The 21,357-nt window shown below is 37.3% G+C and overlaps 1 protein-coding gene across 3 annotated transcripts in view; it reads right to left on the bottom strand.

Moving 5' to 3' along the window:
• The window catches only part of ANKIB1 (ankyrin repeat and IBR domain containing 1), a 99,757-nt gene that overhangs the window by 35,455 nt on the left and 42,945 nt on the right, over positions 1 to 21,357 (bottom strand). For all 3 annotated transcript variants that reach the window (XM_052802376.1, XM_052802386.1, XM_052802367.1), the window contains exons 3-4: positions 7,477 to 7,777; positions 1,218 to 1,400 (exon numbers count right to left, since the gene is read on the bottom strand). In XM_052802376.1, coding sequence (XP_052658336.1) covers positions 1,218 to 1,400; positions 7,477 to 7,777 — 484 coding nt within the window. The remainder of the gene's footprint in view (positions 1 to 1,217; positions 1,401 to 7,476; positions 7,778 to 21,357) is intronic.

Genomic DNA, 21,357 nt, shown 5'->3' on the forward strand with positions numbered 1-21,357 from the left:
CAAACTACATTCTTACAACAATTTGGGTGTCTCTATATGGGAATAATCAGAGAAACTGAGTTAATTACATTTGCTATTTCAATGTACAATTCAAGTATATTAAACCTTATCTCAAAACCTCTCATCTAGGAATAAACAATCTAATTAAGCTTGTTTATATTTGCATTTATTCAAGAAAATTAGAAAATTAATTGAACAGTACAAAGACTTTCTTACATTCAAATAAAGGTGACCATGCATGGCATTTTTCAGGGAAACAGTTGATGTGATCTAAGCCTACTCATGTCTAAATCTGAATGAATTTTCTTTTAAGTGTCATTAGGTCATAAGTGGGCCAAGCTAGTAAAAGGTGAGGCCATGCTACTTTTGAAGGGAGTAGCCATACAGAAATCTATTGTCCTTTAATTTACACAGAATTACTTTGTAATATTTACTGAATCATATAATTTATCTATGTATTCTTATTTAGAATTTTAGTTAATTAAAATCTGATAATGGATGGGGGAGGGTACTTCTGCGCAGAATCTTTTTGGTTATATTATCCTTATCAAATCACAGTCTTCTGTAAGGCATACCAGAATTCAAGCAAATTTGTGTCAGTGAATTGTCTCTCTATTTCAAAAATTGACTTCAGAATAACACCACCTGTTATTACCTGGTTTTCAAACAAGTTCTGGTATGGAGTAGCTTAGGGCATCATGTTATAAAACAAGAAAGTAAATGTACTGTTTTGAAATCCTGCACTACTCAGCTGGTTTTTGGTGACATTCAACCCAGTCTCAGTCTAGGAAGATCCACCAGAACATTTTCCCTATTCTATCGCATAGATTTTTCTCCTTTTCAGAATTTCTCCTGCCCTCATTTTCAGACAGAAAGGCATCTTAAGAAATAAAAATATGTAAAAAATGTTTTAGAGAAACTGTTTCCCAGCTTACTGGCCTCACTGTATTCTCTCCAGCCTCACAGCCTGCAACACTTTCAAGACAGTCCACGTAATTAAGTACATGAATAAAACTTCTCTTTAGTTTTGACAATGTGTTTGTTACGTTCTCCGAGCTTAACTTGAAAGCTATAAAGCGCTGTGTTAAAATCAAATGGTTTACAAATACACAGTACAAAGTATAGTACCTACAGAAATACTTCACAGAATTTTTCCACAATGTAACAGCTACAAATATAAATGTGTAAAATACCCCAAATTTAAAGTATCCTCTGACCTCTTTTTTGTCTAAAGCAGCATATTCAGCTTCAATGCTTTCAGCTTCAGGATCACGTGAAAATACCATTCGAGATTCCAGGTTAAGAGCCAGCTCTTTGTGGTGTTGTTTCTCTGCACAGTCACATGGTGTATCTTTATTTTCATTTTCTGCAAACAAATCTCCACCATGTTTTACTAGAAGCTGAAAAGTAAAATGGCAAATCAAACAGTTACTAATTACCAACTCTAATAATACCCTGAAGAAAAGATCTGTTAGTTAAGAAGAGAACAAAAAAAATATGAACAAGGAAAACAGAAAGAAGAGACAAATATAATAGCAATGGTCTTCAGGAAACAAAGATTCTCTATTGCTATTAAATAAATTACTGCTTGATTTCAGACATAATTATACCTATACCCACCGTAATTCCATGGAAACACAAAATCTCAGAAATATGTTACAAGGCAACGCTGTGCAATATGTTGCTGTTAGGTTTTAAACACTAAAATTCTCCTCTACTGATATGGTCAGTGCTCCATAGAAAATGAGGGGCTTGAGGTCCTCAACCAACTGGCAAGATGGAGCTAGAAACACCTTTAAATATTCTTTATATATGGGTGTAACTACACCATTCTTCCCAGCACTGGTACACTGCTGGTGACAGAAAATGGGAGATTCCTTGGGCAGGAGGGAAGATGGGGTAACCAGTTCACAGGTAGCACGTAATACTGCTGGTAGCTCTACCTTATTTTTGAGGACATGAGAAAAGTGAAATGAAATAATTTTAATTCTAGAAATTCTAATACGGTATAGTACTGTGCCATTTCACCAACCTTGTCTCTTGCCAGTAACCACCCAGAAATGCAGTCTCTAGGTAATAAACACTAATTGTGCTGCTCTCATTACCTTGCCAACCTTGCCACCTACTATAAACTGATCTGATATAAGCAAGGACAACAAATGCCACAGATTTTAAAGGCCAACAGTGGACCATTTTGCTGATTTATTAGGACATCTTTATAACATGTGCTGAACTTCTAATGACAGGAAGTCAGGACAATCATTCACTACTAAAATGATTCATCTTATTTCTAAATAAAACTAAAATCCATAAACATCATCTTGCCTTCAGACCATGATGGCTGTAACAACACTATCCTGTATTTTTAGCCAGAGTATTTCAAAAGTCAGCTTCTAATTTTTATACTTCTAAAAAAAATAAAATCTCCCCAAAATGATCTGTTCTCCACATAAACCTTTTACATCATGATCAGTCACTTCCTACTTTTCTCGTCAACAGATTGTATCTCCTTCACCTGTCACTGTAAAATACAGAATGTATTTTACAAACCTGGAATAATTCTTGTAGATTCTTTGAAACTTTTCGCACATTCTCTAAAATAAAAACAAACGCAAACCCCAAAACACCACAAACCAGTGTAATAACAAGATTTAGTTGAGAAGAAATTAGTGTGATTAAGTATGACACCATATTTTATCTTCATAGCAGTGCATCAGGCAGAAATGAAGATAATACTGGGATAATTATCAAGATACTCAGCCTACAGTTACCTTGTTCCATCTAAACTTCTTAACATTGCCAAAACTTTGTTAACTTGAGTTTCACATTCTGTCTGTACATTTTAAACAGAAATTTAAGCAACTAAGACACCTTCTAAGGAAGAAAACAATAAACATACTTGAAAGAACACTCCATAGACCTATGCAGCTCAAAATCTAATCTGCAAGATGAGGAATACGCAAATCAACAAGTTTTTAATAATGAAGCCATATTTCTCTGGAAGCACCGTTAAAAAGGCTTGTGTCTCTTAGGTAATTAAAAGGAAATTAATAATTTAAACAATCACATTAATAATTTAAACAATCGCAAAAATGCCATTTAATATGCCAAATACGCTGCGATAGAGTGGAATATATCTGCATAAAATCAAACCTATTCAGCATGAAAGTTAAGTCTTTTTTCTTATTCAGTATTTTAAGGTAAGCACATTAACTTTGCCCAAACTACCTTTAGCAATGGATTCCACACAGCTGTTCTGCTCAGAGAAGAAATTTAACACATGTGAATGGAGTAGTATCAAGACTGCACATTTGACTATCAACTCTGAACAAATCAACTAGTAGGTGGTTAATGCACAAAGGACTATGTTTGGTTTTCCTTTCCTTATGTGGGTGTGGTGAGGACAGGGGAAGATACAAGGCCGGGGTTTTCATGAAAAGTTATGGAAAAAGGAGACAAAGAGGAATGTTGCTCTGAATTGAGAGTAACCATCATAAAACTGGGCAAAAGGCACTCCTGGGGTTCTGAGTAACCTTCAGTTTACTGGAGAGAGGGAAGACCACTTCAGGATTAGGCAATTCAGTTTTTTATCTCTTCTTGTTTTGTTAAGAATGTGAATCCTCAAATACTTCTAGGAAAAAAGAGATCATTGTTAAATTCCTTCACCAAGCTCTGTTTCAGGCTTTTCATAATGTAGCGTTCCTGTTCATAATCCTGTTCCTGTTGAAGGAGTTAGAAGGACTACAGACTATACTGGAGGACTTAAGATATCTCAGATACTAATGGGTGTTCTTGGGGAAGGCTAGATAGAACAACTGTGACTGAAAATGCCTGTAGCCAGAATTTATCAAGCAGCTGGATCAAACAAGTGGCACTAAAAAACAGAACAAGAGAAAAGTACACAGTCCTTTGCAATTAGTATTTTCGCTTATCAAATCTAAAAAGAACTAAAAGTTGACAATGAAGATAAAAGTGGTATTAACATAGACCTAGGAGACAGCCTGATATTTGTTTACAAATCAATCACATCAAAGGCTCTAAATCAATCATATAACTATACAAATAAAAAAAGATTAATTCTAGTTGACAGGAAGAGCCAGGCAATACCTGTATGTCATTCAGTTACTGTGTGCATAATTAGCTGGGTCTGAGTATAATTCAGCTAGCAAAGACTGCACAGTGACTTGCCTCCCTGGTGAAAATCAGTTAAGTGTGTAAATAATTTTTAAGGACATGTTGAAGACAAACTGCTAGCATGGAGCTTGTGGAGCTGTAACAATATGGGGCAGAGAAGAGAGAAGGTACAGGGGCAAGATTCAGGCTGTGATACTGGAGGTTAAATATCAGCATCTACTCTTAACTCCTCTCAATACTGAGTAGGGGACCAGAGAGACAGAGGCTTAAGTTAGAGCACAGAAAATGGCATAAGGAAGCTGAGTTTCCATTCATTAGAAGCTCAGAAAACTAGGAAGGATGATCTTTATACTAACAGAATGAAAGAAGTGTTGGCTATTGGAACTAAAAAGACACTATCTGAGATTTTAGAGGTGACTAATGAAAAACCAGAAGACAAAGAAGAGCATCCAGTTCAAGATGGCGCACAGCTAAGGCTGGGGAATTGAAATGACAAATTTTAAATGAGAATTTTCAGACAATATCTGGAAACTTGACAGAATACAATCAGTGTAACAAAGTAATACCACAGAACATATCATGTGAGAATCACTAAGAAGTTCACAGTATTGGAAGGGTGGCAGTATTTACCTTTTTTTAAAAAAACCAAACTCACAGATAAATAAAATAACTCTATCAACAAATACCAGAGAATCCCAGTGCAATACAATTCTGGACTTAAAAAAAGAATGGTGACTACTGACCAAAACTGTAACGATAAAAGTGACATGCTGACCAGGAACAGAAATGCTGCAGGGGCAGAAACCAGAAAAAAAAAGGGAACTTCAGTCACTCCCTCTCCCAAGCATATTGAGCAAATGCTATGCTAATACATGATGCTTAAATTAAAATTTCAGACTACATAAGTGGCTGAATAATAGACAAAATAGTTAGCTAACGCATGAGAGGAGAAGTAACTCCTGACTTTGTCCAAAGCAGTCTACAAGACCTAATTCAAAACGTTACCATCAACGAACCACTCAATAACAATTCCCAAAATGTACTTGGATTCCCCATTGTCGTGGTTTAACCCCAGCCAGCAACTAAACACCACGGAGCCGCTCACTCACTGCCCCCCACCCAGTGGGATGGGGGAGAAAATCGGGAAAAGAAGCAAAACCCGTGGGTTGAGACAAGAACGGTTTAATAGAACAGAAAAGAAGAAACTAATAATGATAATGATAACACTAATAAAATGACAACAGTAGTAATGAAAGGATTGGAATGTACAAATGATGCACAGTGCAATTGCTCACCACCCACCGACCAACACCCAGCCAGTCCCCCCTGAGCGGCGATTCCCCGCCCCCACTTCCCAGTTCCTATACTGGACATGACATCACATGGTATGGAATACCCCATTGGCCAGTTTGGGTCAGCTGCCCTGGCTCTGTCCTGTGCCAACTTCTTGTGCCCCTCCAGCTTTCTCGCTGGCTGGGCATGAGAAGCTGAAAAATCCTTGACTTTAGTCTAAACACTACTGAGCAACAACTGAAAACATCAGTGTTATCAACATTCTTCGCATACTGAACTCAAAACATAGCACCGTACCAGCTACTAGGAAGACAGTTAACTCTATCCCAGCTGAAACCAGGACACCCATTCTTGCAGAAGAAGAACAAAGACAAATAATTCATTGCCTACTTTCAAAAAGTGGTACTAAATAAAAGCATGGAATAAAATTCCAGAAACATCAGAAGAATTTGTGAAGCAAGAACAACGGGACAGAATCGTATGGGAAATAAGAAGCTGAAGTTGTCTCCAGATGAAGAATACATAAAGAACAAAGTCTGGAAAAGATAAATGTAAAATCACAATAAAGAAGGTTCTGAATGTTTTTTGAGCAGTATGCCACGTGCATTAACAACTCGGAATAAGTAATTTTAAAACACCACACAGTAAATCTGTCAATGTGTTTGTAAAGTCGGTCGCTGGACAAAGTGCAAAAGCAATCTCAAATAATATAAAGCAGAAAAGTGGTATGAATTGTTGGAGTCCAGATTCTCTGTGGATGTACCACACATGCCTTATGAAGGACACAAAAGAAAGTCTGTTTCAAATTGAAGTCTTAGCACAAGAGGTTCTAGAACTACCAATAAACCAAATACTAATATAAATTACTTAAATTGGTACTTATTCACGAGTCCTAATGGAACTCAAATATGAAATTTCTGAACTATTTATTACAATATGCAACTTATTGTTTAAACCTGTCATGGCACAAGATTAGAAGGTGGTAAAAGTAACACCAATACTAAAAATAGCTCCAGAGAAAATCAGGAAAGTACAGGGAGAGCATCATTTTTTGCTGCAGAGAGATCACCAGTGAGGTCCCACAGGTGCTGGGACCTGACTGTTTAAGCTATGCAGAAATTATCTGGAAAAGCAGGTGAATAATCAGGTGATAAACTTTGCTGATGATACTAAGTTAATGAGTGTAGTCTGAATAAACATGAAGTTATACACAGAAGAAAAATAACCTAAACTATACATATAAATGCTGAACTCTGAATTAATCGTTACCATTCAAAACACAAATCTTGATGTTACAATAGACAGACTTATGAAAATGTTAACTGTGTTTGAAAATGTTAGATGTTTGTTCTTGTGTTCTTTAAATTAAATTACCAGTACAATTAAATAATAGTCCTCGTTACTTGGTATAGTTTAAAAATAAATTTGATGGGAGAGTCATTATAATTCCCAATTATAATAGTCATTATAATTCCCAATTACTCATTACTATCCACTACTTTCACAAACATTAAAGTAATTTTTAATCTGTAAAAAGGTAATTATATTTAAGTATGTCAGCACAGATGTATGGCATCCTCTAAAACCTGGGCACTGTAAATTAAAGACATCAAACCTGTTCTTGAAACATGGACAGCATTTCCCAGTCTCAGCTACAGAGCAGAATAAAAAGAGCTCTCATTTTCTCTCAGGCAATTATTTCACTTCTCTTTACACATATAGGTATACCTGTGCCTACCTTTAAAGCTTTTTCTCCAGTGTTACGGTCTTCTAATTATATCCAATTTTTATAAGCCCACACAAGTCTTTTTTGTGCTGAGTAGTTTATGTCATGAAGTTAATGTATACGCAATCCAGTTTTTTCATTGTTCTCTACAGACAGTGTACGTTTTAGGTTATCTTTGTAATTTTTCCAATTAATGAAAAATAGAATTAAAAAGTTAATTCAATATATCAGACATTTTTTCCCCCAAAACAGCTTTGTGAACAACTGTGCATGTCATTTACTAATAGCAGTATACAGACTTGTAATTATATATGAACTTTTACCTCGACACAGGTTTTCATCCCTGAGGCAGCAGCATAGTGCAAAGGTGTATTTTTTTTGTTATCAACAGCATCAATGGCTGCTCGTTCATATTGTCCTTCATCCAGCTTTGCTCCCTTCCACTTCAGGATCATTTGCAGACAATCTGCTCTTCTGCAGTCGTCTTCTGAGGGTCGTGTCAGGCGAGGATGAAGAGCTCCTTCCGAGATCATGATCTGAGGTCCCATACACAGCAAGTGCATAGATGTCTCATTGTGCACATTCCGTTTATTTGGGTTACCATCTCTAACAAAAAGGAAAGTTCTGTGGGGGTGGGGGGGAATAGAAGAAAAAAAATTAGCACACAATTCCATTCATTTCCTTGAAGTGGGGTCTATTATGACAGCTTTCTTCTTGCCAAGATTTTTATTAGCCATGTTAGTGATAAACACTCTTAATAGATAATTACTACTGGACAGTTCTCATTTCTCTTAGGAGTGAAAAGCCAAGATCTGGATGAACTACTGAAATATCATTAAGCACCATATATAATTACTTTGTCAGTGTGTGACATAAATTTTAGTTGGCAAAGTTTATTCTACAATTCTGTGTTGCATTGCAATAAATGTTATTAGGTCACAAGATTGATGAAATAGATACTTCCTTTCTTCTACTCTGTCCCCTGAATAGTAGTGCATTTGGTAGTTTGCAAATAGATAATGCCAGAGCAATTTCCCCAAAATTAATTCTCCTTTCCTGTATCTTTAGTCGGATGTCAATGCAGTACTTACTACTTCTTGAAAATATATGAAATACTTTTCCTGCCAGCACTGCATGCATTGAGGAAAGACTCTGTTTGATTTCTCACTCTAGAATATATGGAAATGCCATGTAATGCAAACCCTCACCTATGCAGATAACAGAGGCTGGCAAGAATTTAAGTCTTCTCCTGAATGCTTTAGAGGCAGTTCAAAGTGGACAATAAACTATACCAGCAAAAAGGGTCAGCTTAGGAATGAAAGGGAAACAACAGACTGATTCCTGGAATCACAACTCTGAATCCTGACAGCTTCTGAGACAATGCAGCTCTCTGCTGCTTCTTGCCAGGAAGGAATTATAGAAATTACAATCCAATTCTGAAATGGAAGACGGAGACATATCATACAAGTCCTGTGAATCCAAACTTGCTTTAGCCTTTTGAGGTATACTAAAATACTAATTTTCTTCTTAAGGGGGAGTAAATGGTAGGAAATGGCAGAGAAGAAAGACCATCCCTTTGTAGGACTGGGGTCAGAGACAGCAACGGTGAAAGAACTCTGTGCAAAGGTAGGAAGGACAGCTCCCGGAAAGGTAATACCATGCTAAATCAGAAGCACGGCACATATGTTCAAGAAATCACTGCAGAAACACTTGCACTGTTCCCATAAGCCCCCTCACATAAAACCAGCAGAAGTCACTGTTCATCTCCTCGCCAGGCTGTTCCCTGACTCCGAACAGTTTGCAAGTCTGAAAAACACAGTTATTCTGGAATCCTCATTAAGTCAATACAGGGGACCAGCTTCCACCCTCCCTGCCCTCACCCCTAAGACTCATTAAAAACAGTTTCAATCACTTCACTTTAAAACAGGCAGCTCAGCCACCTGAAGGCCGGCACTGCCTAAATACAAAATCAGACCATATTGCTCTTGGTGAACAGAGGAGAGCAGAAGAATTTGGTAACCAAATTGACAAAAGAAAACATTATTTACCTCAGTTATTGCCTTATGCTATGGTTACAAGACTAAATGCCACCTCCTCTTTCTGTTGTCCCTGAATATATCCCACCAGGCGCTACACAGTATTCTCTGTCTCAGAGTTCTCCCATGCTTTGTTCAGGACAAAGAATAATCCTGAAACTATTTTATTAATAAAGGAAGAGGCTACACAGGGTGGATGTGGAATGTCCCTTTCAGAAATTATTGAAAACAGACTGGACAAGTACTTCAGTAGAAAAAATTAGGCACAGCTGATCTGGTCTTGCAATGGAAAGATGTCTTGATGATAATAACCATCTGGTCAGCCGGATTTCTGTCCTTTCTTCCCTCTGAAAATTGCTGAACAGTTTGAGTTCAAAATGAAACCTACTACTAAAATAGTGTTGTTTTAAATAAGTGGTAACAAAGTATTCAGAGGAAAAGACAAAAACAAAACAGTCTCCTCTATGTTGTCCTATTTTGGCAGCAAAAGTGTTCCTTAGAGAAATCTCTCTTTTATTCCATGATAGCTGACATGATAGATACATTTATTAGGAAATAAGAATATGCCAAACTTGAGATTAAAGACGTTGCCAAAAAAGTGATAGCACATTTTGTTTGCTTGGGTTTTTTTGTTTTCAGAGGAAAGGGATTTAGCAACACAGGCAAAATGCTTCACAGCCAATTACATGAAATGACAGGACAAACCACTATCAAACACTATCCAAAATGAATTTCCTTGTTTGAATTAGCTTTACATAGTATGAAACTAGAGACAGAAAGAAAGGAGGGGAAGGAAGATAGGAAAGAACAGAGAGACAGAAGGAGGGAAAGGAGAGGGAAAGGAGAGGGAGGGAGGGAGGGAGGGAGGGAGGGAGGGAGGGAGGAAGGAAGGAAGGGGGAAGGAAGGGCAGGAGGGGGAGGGCAGGAGGGGGGGAGGGGAGGAGAGGGAAGGGAAGGGAAAGGAGGGGCAGGGCAGGGCAGGGAAGGGAGGAGAAAAAGATAACTCACTGGGGAACAGGGAGATTAATTCTATAGAGGCACTTAGATATGAGAATGCTAGATGCCTTAGGTATGAGGTTTTGCAGGTACCCACTGCAAAACCTGGATATAGAAAATACAAGGCTAAATCTAAGTAACCTTGGTCTCTGAGAGATGTAACTTTGGTTTGGAGACTCACTAAAACCTGAGTTTCTCTACTTCCGCAATAAAATCTGTTTTATGATACATCAGTATCTTTTCTTCTGTTAACTCCCTTTCACAATTTTGTTTATTTCTACTTCAAGTAAAGATCACCCCCAACTTAGCCTTCAATGCATTTGTAAACTGCAGTATGAACAGAAAAATGTAAAATTGCTCATTTTTCAGTTCTGAGTCCTTAACTCAAGAATAAATACAGGGTTTTTAAATTTTATTTTATTATTCCCTCTTCCCCCTACCCATGGCATTTACTATCCATATGCCTCCTAATATTCCATCCCAGAACTCTTGCATCTTACCTTAAGAAAAAAAAAAAAAAAGAGACCACAGCACTGGGAAGAAAGAGGCAGCAGCTAAAGATTGTAAAAGACTTCATGTGTGGCTCCTTTTTCAGTAGTTTTTAAAACTAGGTAACACTGATGTTCAAGTCAGTAGGCCTAACTATTTTTACCTGATGTCTGTAACATGAAGTTTGTAAAGCTAGCAGACATCTGTTACCTTCAAATTCGCTGTGGAATGAGTAGAGAAGAAAGGGTGATAAAGAAGGGGCCAGATCCCTTCTGCAGTTACTACAGGGGACTGCGGTATGGTAGCAAAAGTACCCAGTGTTTCAAATGAAGAAGCATTCAGTAGGAATCCCCGAGGACACACAACTGAGGAAGTATTGAGGTTAAAGGCTTCAACTGGCACAAAGGCATAGCACCAAGCTGGTGGTATGAAGCTAAAAGAAACAATTCAGTATTGCAGAGAGGGCAGACTTTGTCTTTCACATCAAGTGCCTGAACTCTTACTTCAGAGTTTGCACTTAGACTGTATAACATGCTGGATGGCTGCACTAATTAGACCTGCATATTTTGAATGTCAGGAGAGTCCTTTGGGTATTCGTTAACCACATCTTCTCCTCCCACTCCGAGTTGCTTTATATTCAACGTACTGATTCCTGCTACTTCTCTAATTAAAAGTAAAATGTTACTTTAAAATTCAGTGAAGAACTGTCTGTGGTTTCTGTATGACGCTGAACCAGGGCTTGAATTTTTTTAATTGTGAGAGGACCTTCATTGTCTCCTCCCAAACCAGATGAAGTTTCTCTAGTATCTTTAGCTATCTAATCATTACCTTCTAGGCTTGATAATATTATAATGTACATTTCTGTTTTCAATATTTAGCTCTTTATCATCAGTGGAATTCCATGCTGTGGTATTTTAAAGCATGTGATTCACTCCTGAATCAGGTTACAGTGCATCTGATTTCAGAATAGCACAATGTTTGTGTGGTGACCTGTGAAAGCCATAAATCAGACACTTTTTCTTAAAAACAGTATTTTACACACAAACAAAAATATTTATGACCCCTGCTAACATAATAGCAAGGTTAACTAAATAATATCAATTAAAGAGACCATCCTGCTTATATTCATCTCCATTTTTTAAAAAACCTTACTATATTTTGCCCAACAACTCTGCTGAAATTCTCTTTAATAATCCCAAGATATAGGGATTTCATCCCTATCTGACTGACTATATGCTGTAACCTGTAAGTTTTCCATTACTAAGATTTATGTAAATTATAGAAGAACCTTTGTAGAAGGCACAAATGCTAAATGGATACGAATGCTCTCCCATAGCTCAAGGTAGATATTTCACCTTATCCTCAACAGTTCAGTGATGAGATGGTTCTGCCCTAGGCTGAAACTCTGTGCATAAAAGTAGAATTTGAAGGCCGTCAAACCAGTACCCCTTTTTAAACCCAAAATTCCTCTCTAAAGGGTTAAACAATAGTTTAAAAGGTAGCTTTAATAGTGAGTAACTATTAGTATAAATTTTTTCCACGATAAAATTAAGGTCTTGGGGAAAAAAACAATAAAACTCTTGTTTTAAGAAGTTATGTATATCCTAATCTAAAATGAGAAGGGCTTATGTCCTGCCTGCTTGCAGATTCTCTGTTCCTAAACAAATAGAAAGGCACTTTTCTGTATTAACCAGATGATGAAAAGCTCTACAACGGATTTAAATCTTTTAAAGTGTCGTTGCTCTGTTTTAGTCTTGCTCCATAGCACAAAGAACATCCCTACTCAAATAAGTCTAACAGCATGGTAGATTTTCAACCCCTGCAGCAAGAAGTATCAGCAGATTATTTTTTTTCCAAGAGAGAAATCCAAAAAACCTCCCTAGAAGGCTACTCCCTTGCCTAAGCTCAACATTTGCCCTTCTGTCCAAGTTATCTGCTAAAAAAATTGTCCAACCATCTCTAAATATGTTGAAAACTTCAGTAAGAACCATCTGCAAATTTTCGAGAACTATTTTGCACCATTTGTAAAAAACACTGGTGGGCTTGTGGAAAAATTAGGTTTGATTACTTGTTCTCCTTGCTTGTCACTCAACTTCTATGTCTCATAAATAGGTATGACAAACACCAGAGCTGCCAAAGGTAACCAGGACCTCACTCTGTGCACATAAATGGGCTTCAAAGTGCTACATTGTTCCCCCTTTTTCTCTCCTTAATCTCCTGAAAAGTCAAAGGATCAGCTCTTAAGTGTAAGGGGAAGTCAAGCCAATGGTGAAAAGCCCTGCTGAACCCATGACTTGAAGTTCAGAGTAGATGACTAGTGTCCAAAAAAGGGTAAATTAATACATTTTACATCCACAAATTCATTATTCATCAGGGCTCCATTTTTACCAGTGGTATTTGGTGTGTAAGACTTTCACAGAGCAGAGCTACAGACCCCTGCAGTTTGGCTCACAACTTCAGAGGTACAAGAAGCTAAATTTTGCCTGGAAATGTACTGATAGAGTGAAAATATGCATTGCCTATGGGAAATACCACTTAACCACAAGGCAGCCAAACTTTACTCTAGTTGCAGTTTCCAGATTTTGCTTCAAGCTGTAGCTCTTTGCAGAATCCAAACTTGAGGTGACAAAAGCATCAAAATAGTGTTGAAAATAGTGACAAAAAAGAAAGGGCTGTAACATTCACACCTACTACTATCTGTATTTGCAGAAAAGCAGCAAGAGACTCAAGATCACAAGGCTGTGAACTTGAATAATAAACAACTGGCACATTCCCTCACACTGGAAAACTAACACCACAACCATTTCTTCAGGTTTTAATAAAACCTTTCATATTTGGGGCATGAAAACCACCACATTTACAGTCTCTTTCTCTCTCTCAACAAATGCTATATACTTTATAGCTATATATATGTATACAGATGTATGTGTATATATATGTATGCATATAAAAAATATGAAAATGTACCTATGTATAGAAAAACGAAACCAAAATACAAACTAATGTAAAATGAAATTATAAGGGTAGTTCTGACAGCTGGAGACTAAAGCAAGTCTGAATCTGCTCAAAGACAGTGAAACTTACTGATTTTTTAATGCAAAGCACTTATGTGTACTACATAAACTACGCAGCAAATTGCACCATTGTTTTTAAGCAAGACAAGCAAGGTACTAGAAAAAGGTGAGCTGCAGCAACAAGGTAAACTAATCTGCACAGGGTTCCCTTTCACAACATCCCCTCTGGTCCTTGGGTTAGACAGCCGATGTAAGTCCAGCTTGCTATTAAAAAAGTTACACTGCAAACTCCACTGCAGGCATAAACCTAAAGCTCATAGCTTTCTGAGCATTAAGAGAAGTCTGGGTAAGCCATGAGTTACAACAACATAGAGAAGAGCCAAGCTCTGTTACCCAGTAATTTAAAACTCATATGCAATGAATTAATTAATACAATTATTGAATCATTCAGCTTCCAACACAGTAGGTCAATACTCATGCATTAAACCTTGAATAATCATGGTTATTTCATTAACTCAAAGTACTTTTCTCCTCAAATGTATTATAACAAAACAACCACAGCAAGCACTTGAAGAAATCTTTTTAGTCTTTACTGACAGCTGTATAGAAGTATGAGCTGATCTAAATAATTTTGTGAAGCATATTATTATTTACTTGATGTTGAAAGCCATGTCTAGTAAAGGTATTTATTGATATTTTTATTCATTATATAGTGCTAGAAAATTCTTTATTAGTACTTACAGTTTCTTCTCTGTTTCATTAAGATTCTTAGGCTTCTCTTAAAGCCCAGGAATCTCCTGCATGCAGTAAAAAACTGGGCAGGACACAGTGACTATTTCTGTTCTAAGATAAAGAATCTGCTGACAGATGATTAACCATTTATCAAAGAAAAAACAAAGACTATTACACTGACTTCTTGTAAGCCTTACATTCAGTTGGCCCCTTGCCTAAGAACTGTTACTAACACTACCAGAATCCCCATAAACACTACTAATATCCTGCTGTAGTAAGGAGTGAGGTTATACCAGTGATAATTTGGACAAACAGCAAAGGAAGCATCTGAGAGGCTGTCAATGATACCATCTCCACTGTTGATGGAAGTCTGTGAAGAGCTAATCCTTCCAAATTTGAAGTCTTCACAGACATTTCAAGATCCCTTACGACAAGTACTCCACTCTGGCCTCCAATTCTGTATTTCTCCTAAACAGAAATGCCTCCCATTTGTTCCCATTCATGACTCCTACCAAGTGCAGTACATCTGGCAAAATGGGTTAAATCGATTTCCTGAGTACTCAAACAATTTCTGCAGATTTTCAGAGAAAACCACCAATTTGAGAACCAAGTCCAGACTATGGCACATATGAATCATTTCTTTTACTTAAAGCAATCTAAACTTCAAATGGAAATCTTTGACTATACCAATATATGCTCTTCTGGGCCTATTTCACTTACGGACTTGATGTAATGTTCAGTACAAAAATACTGCCTAGAACACAAGCACTGTCTTTACTCTCTCCTAAACTGGCTCTAAGCCTTACAATCTTTTTCACTGTATTGCTGTCATTTCACCTATGGTTTCCCAAAACAGCTTGTTTCCAAAAGACTATTAAAGTGATTAAAGGTAGGTCAGCACCTGGGTCTGAGTTCCAGTTCTGGACTGACTCATGTTAATGTAGTAGCCCATCATGTAAAGACATCTAAAAAAGGTCTTATACAAATATGTACCTGTCGTGGTTTAACCCCAGCCAGCAACGAAGCACCATGCAGCCGCTCACTCACTGCCCCTGCCCCCAATGGGATGGGGAAGAAAATCAGAGAAAGAAGTAAAACTCGTGGGTTGAGATAAGAACGGTTTAATAGAATATAAAAAGAAGAAACTAATAATGATAATGAAAACACTAATAAAATGACAACAGTAATAATAAAAGGATTGGAATGTACCAATGATGCACAGTGCAATTGCTCACCACCCACCGATCGACACCCAGTTAGTCCCCAAGCGGCAATCCCCCTGCCCCCACTCCCTCCAGTTTATATACTGGATGTGACGTCCCATGGTATGGAATACCCCGGTTGGCCACTTTGGGTCAGGTGCCCTGGCTGTGTCCTGTGCCAACTTCTTGTGACCCTCCAGCCTTCTTGCTGGCTGGGCATGAGAAGCTGAAAAATCCTTGACTTGAGACTAAACACTACTTAGCAACAACTGAAAACATCAGTGTGTTATCAACATTCTTCTCATACTGAACTCAAAACATAGCACCATACCAGCTACTAGGAAGACAATTAACTCTATCCCAGCTGAAACCAGGAGAGTACCAATGAAGAACTTGCTATTCTCTTTACAAAAAAATGCTAATACGTTGAAAAGTTTCTTTGGTTTAGTGGTTATGTGTCAGCTAACATGATTAAGTATACCTTCTGCAGGTAGATAGTAATCTTTGGCTTGGTACAACACAAAAAACCAAGAGGGACAATGTGTAGGAGTGGCAAAGAGATAGAATTAAATTGTGGAGCACAGATCCAAAGATAGTGTACGCTAAAAGTGAGGAACACAAAACTTGGTTAATCCTTACATTTGTTATACTGTGGGCCAAAAAAATCATGTTTTATATATGGTTCCTATGCCTGTTAGGAGGAACAGCAGCACCAAAACACAGAATTAAACCATTCCTGATGCAAAAACATATCAACAACATCCTTAAGTTATGCTTAACCAGAAAACTATGGTATTTATTTATGAGGGCCTTGAGCTTGGCCTTCCCTTGGACAGTCAGGAATACTGTTTCCATGATCCCATGCCAATTCTGGCTTCTATTTCAATATTCTGAGTGAGATTTCAAAAGAAAAAGAGCTGAGTGCCAAATTAGAAGCTGCTTCCATTGGAGCTGGCTGCTTACCAGCAGCTTTTGTGACTAAATGTCTTCTGTAATGCAAAATATGTGTGATTTTAGTCTCTGTCTCTGGCCCTTTCTTCTATACATTTCTTTACAGCTAGAACCAATTCTCAAACTTAGGTGTCATCCTTCCAGCCTTTTCTGCAAATCCCTCCTCGGAACACAGTTTTTTCTGAAAAGACTATCCACAATGAATTCTCTTCTCAGATACCTGTGAGACTATTATTTTTAGATTGGTTTCAAACAAATGTCAGATGAATTAATAAGCATTAAACTACTAATGAGTGGGTTCATCTTCACCACTTAAACACACAGCTTCATATTTCTGCACAGGGACCATTATCTACGTATCAGCTTGTAAATCACCTAGCAGTGTATGACATCTAGTGTTGATATTATTTACATAGCAATAATGATGAAATTACACAGCAAATACTAACAGGCTTTGCATCACTTCTATTCTTTCTATTTCTTAAAAACTATGAATGTATTACAGAGATTGTCTCGCCTGCCTCTATCTCTCCCTCCAGAAAAATCCTTTCAATCTGTATGTTGCTTGATCTTTAATGACACTAATTTTTATTTTCCTTAAATGTCTCCATTAAGTAATTTTATTACACTTAAATTGAAAAAAATCACAAATTTAAAAAATCAAATCACCTACAGTCTGTATTTTAGCCAAAAGGAAAACTGGGTTTATATTCAATGTCTCTGAATATTTTAGCTGGATATTGCATTTAGCTATAAAAGTTAATTAGTTATTTCTGATAAATTTACTTCTGTTTATCAGAAACTGCAATTCTCTCAGTCATTATTCTGGTAACTACTGAGCCAACAGATTTCTCTCACAAGGAAGCCATGTGTGGCTCTAACGCCAGGGTGAAGTTAAGCCATTTGACACAATGATTCAGCAGTTACCAATCAACTCGTCAGAGTCACAAGCTCTACCTGGTAACAAAATTAGTTGAAATGAAGATTCAGTCATCCTGGCTGGCAAGGACCAAAGCTGTACTCCTCTACAACCCAAATGTAATTTTATTTTGCCTGTGGTAAAATGTTCACAAGGGTTCTACTAAGGAGAACAGACAACACAGAATAAGAAATCTTTGATAGTGTACTACATTAATATATCTCATCTCACCAGTCACTAATGAAGCAATCTTATTCTGCAGTATCTGATTTCCAAGGAAAGAAAAATAAGAACAATGTGGGGAATAGATGATCGTTTCAGTAAGAGCATTTAAACAGTGTGTAAACATGTGCAGGGAAAAGCACTGCAACCTAAGGTTCCCACTTTCCTAAGGGTGCAGAAAAACCTACTAGTAAGAAGCAGCAATAACTCAACACACTCAACAGTGGCACCTGTAACTGAGAGCAAGGCTCTGTTGTGACCAACAAACTCCGCAGGCATCACATATATTGAATCTATTAAGCTTAAAATAAACAGAAATCAGCTAGGAAAAGGTCAGTTTTAAGAGCTGAAAACATAGCAGCTGACTGGCTCTTGAGCTTTGCTTGTAGGTCAGACTACTATTAAGATAAAGCCTACCCACTGTTTTGTATTTTGTGAGGAAGTCATGAGGAGCACAAGGGAAGCCACCTTGGGAGGCCACACATCTAGTTAGTGAGAACAGCTTTTAAACAAGATTTTGAGCTTTAGGGAAAAAAAACCAAGGGAGCAAGTCAGATAAGGGTGTGAGTTCTTCAATCTGCCTTAGCTGTACTTTAGAAGACAGTGCCCAACTGAGTGACAGCCTTTGAGAAACCTAGTAAACGCTACTGCTGCTACTCCATGTCTGTAGCTGCTCCTCTAAGTGTCCCCACTGTTTTCTGTCTTTGGCAGTTTTCTCCAATGAGGATTCAGTCACAGTAAGAACTTGCTCAATTTTAAAGGCTTCCTAATTTTAGCATTTCTCCATCCTCTTCACTGCTTTTGAGACTGGGTATCATGAAAATGGCCTTATAAATGACCATTTTCTACCATCCAGTCACATGCTCTGCTACTGAAGTCATGGCCATTTCAATTCACTTGGTCCTCTTGCTTCTTTATAAACACTCCCACAAAACCTGGGCAGATCATGTTCTTCACATATTATTCTCCTACATCAGATGTAAAACTCCCTTCAGTATTTCATATTCCAAAGCATTTAGTAGGTGACCAAGCCTCATAACCATGTAAAATAACTAATCTGAAAAGGGTCTTACAGAACCAAAACCCAGGTATTTTTCAGCAGCTGAGAAGAACAAAACCAAAACATTCAGATAAACAGCAGTGCTTGGCTTGGATGGATCCAAGCACTGCACTGATCATTCACCACAGACCACAAAAGTTAAACATTTAATACTTTATCACAAGCAGTTATCTCTGACAAGTAGCATTCATGTCTGATATGGTAAAACCATGGAAGTGTTCAATTTAAAGCTTTGCAGGTGCTTACTGTTCAATTCTACACGATCCAGCATATTCTAGGATGAGATTTATCTTCTCAGCTCAGGAGATCTACAATGCAGAAAACTACAGCTGATCCAGTTCTCTCAGATTCCCTTTATCATCAATGGGAAGGAACAGGCACTTCTGGCACACAATTAATTTAAAATATTTTATGGTCAACTTCACAATAAAATGAATTGTGCTGTCGCCTTCACTAATTATTCTGACTAGATTTATTAGGTCTACACTGACTATAAAGAGAGTCTAGCATGAATAATTCCAATGCAGACATACTTACTTTGATGAATAAATTTAATCTTAAATAAAATTATATTCTAAATATTCAATTTATCTGTGCAATTGTTGCTAATTAAAAAGAAGCTTGTTTTTTGTTGTTCGAAAGTGAATAATCTAGACAATGACATTCTAATATTCAGATGAAATATCATAATGTATTGTAATATTTGAAGTTATTAAAACAGGACAGAATTCTTTTGTTGTGTGGGAGAAAGGCAAAATAGTTGGATATCTTTTTTACTAAGATCAGGTGTCAAAACTTTTAAAAACTACTTTTAGGAAAGAAGCATACGCAACTATTATACCTTCATAATTTTCTTCCCAAGTGAGCTGTAAAATTGCCTGGAGAACACCAAACAAATTTAATCATTCAAAGAGTTACCATGAAGAAAGAAAAAAAGAGGAAAAAAAAAAGACTCCTCCAGGATTTCTGAACAACCTGCTGAAAACATCGATACATTCAACACAAATTTCCTTACACTGGGACCCTACTGTTTTGGTTAATAACTCCATGTTTTTCCCATTGCCCTTATTAGACAAAGAGCTGCTATTAATCTTCTTACTATTTTTCTTTTGCTCACATTTATATTGGAAGTACAGTTGGGAGAGTAATTTAAAAGGGAACACTAGTCTTACTGGCAAAGCATTGTATAGATTTTCAGAAAATTTGATAAAGAAAGAATATATTTTGTAGCACCTTTATGAAGATTTCAGCATGAATGATTTATGTCAATTTGGATCTCAAAGTTTAAACATTTACAGAGCTTCTGTCTCAGTCAAAAGAGTAGAGAGTGAAGTAGCCTCTTTTTTATTTGCATCTCCAGAAAAAATATAATCTGAAATTCAGAGTGGCTTCAACCTTATCAGAAAATAATCAAATACAGCACCACTCTAAAGGCATAAGATCTGTGAAAAAGTTAAAAGCGTTTTCTCTAATACTTCTCCTTGACATATATTTTTGCAGCACAAAAATCCCCTAATATCCTCTCAACTGGAGACGAGTCATGTTCTAAAAAACAGTCTGCACATGACTCCCTCCAATACACCCCAAATTAATTTTCAACATGACTGCAAAAGGAATAAAAACCAACAAGACCTGACATGGAAAGAGACAGTCCCGAATGTGTTGTGACCAATGCAGTGTTCCCTCTGACATCAACAAATTTTCTGTCAAATTCATCCTATATAACATATTGGTAATCTCAATACACTTTCTCTGATTGCATTACAATTGCTTAGACCAGTCCTTACCGAAACCTCTTAAAATGCCATAAAAACTAGATAAGGTAAGACAAGACAAGACAAGACAAGACTGTAGCCTACATCGACCTGAAATTCCAAGAGCCGCGTATTTATTTAACATATCAGGAAATTTTGGCCTAGAAGAAACCACCACTACTTTGATCTTCTGTCATTCTACTACAGTGAAAAATACTTCCCAAATCATAGCAATGAAACAAGAAATACCTCCCATAGCCAGATCCCGGGCACGTTTACCAATGTTTCTCTCTGGCTAGCTTAGCTATGCCTTGAATGCCAGAGTTCCTTTACTACTATTACTGACTGGCAGGCATCAAAAACGTTTAAAAAAGCTGTATTTTTTTTTTTCAGTTTCAACATTCACCTCAATTTCCAGAATCTTCTGTAACTGGAAACCTTTGTTTTTCCTGTTCTAGAAGAAAAATCAGCTTCAGAAACCTGTTTTGTCTCCCCACAGCTCCATGCTTCTATCACCTCCTCCTCCTCCCCCTCCCCCGCCTTCAGCCCAGGGCCAGCAGCAACTGCTACAAACAATCCACGTTTGGCTTGAATACTTCCACGTTTGGCTTGAATACTCCCAAAGTGCTCAGACGTAGCAGGATGAAGCACACAATGAGGAAAATCTGTTATTGATCCAAAAAGCTTCCCAGCAAAGCTACAACACTGAAAGTCACGCCACAACATATATTGCAAAATGACAGTTTATCTAAGATTTTTTTTTTTTCCTTTCAACCACAGGTAGCGTCCACATGATTTCCAGCCACTCCATCTCAGCCACCCTCCGGAA

Source organism: Harpia harpyja, chromosome 1, assembly GCF_026419915.1.
Source record: "Harpia harpyja isolate bHarHar1 chromosome 1, bHarHar1 primary haplotype, whole genome shotgun sequence".
NCBI classification, from domain to species: Eukaryota; Metazoa; Chordata; class Aves; order Accipitriformes; family Accipitridae; genus Harpia; species Harpia harpyja.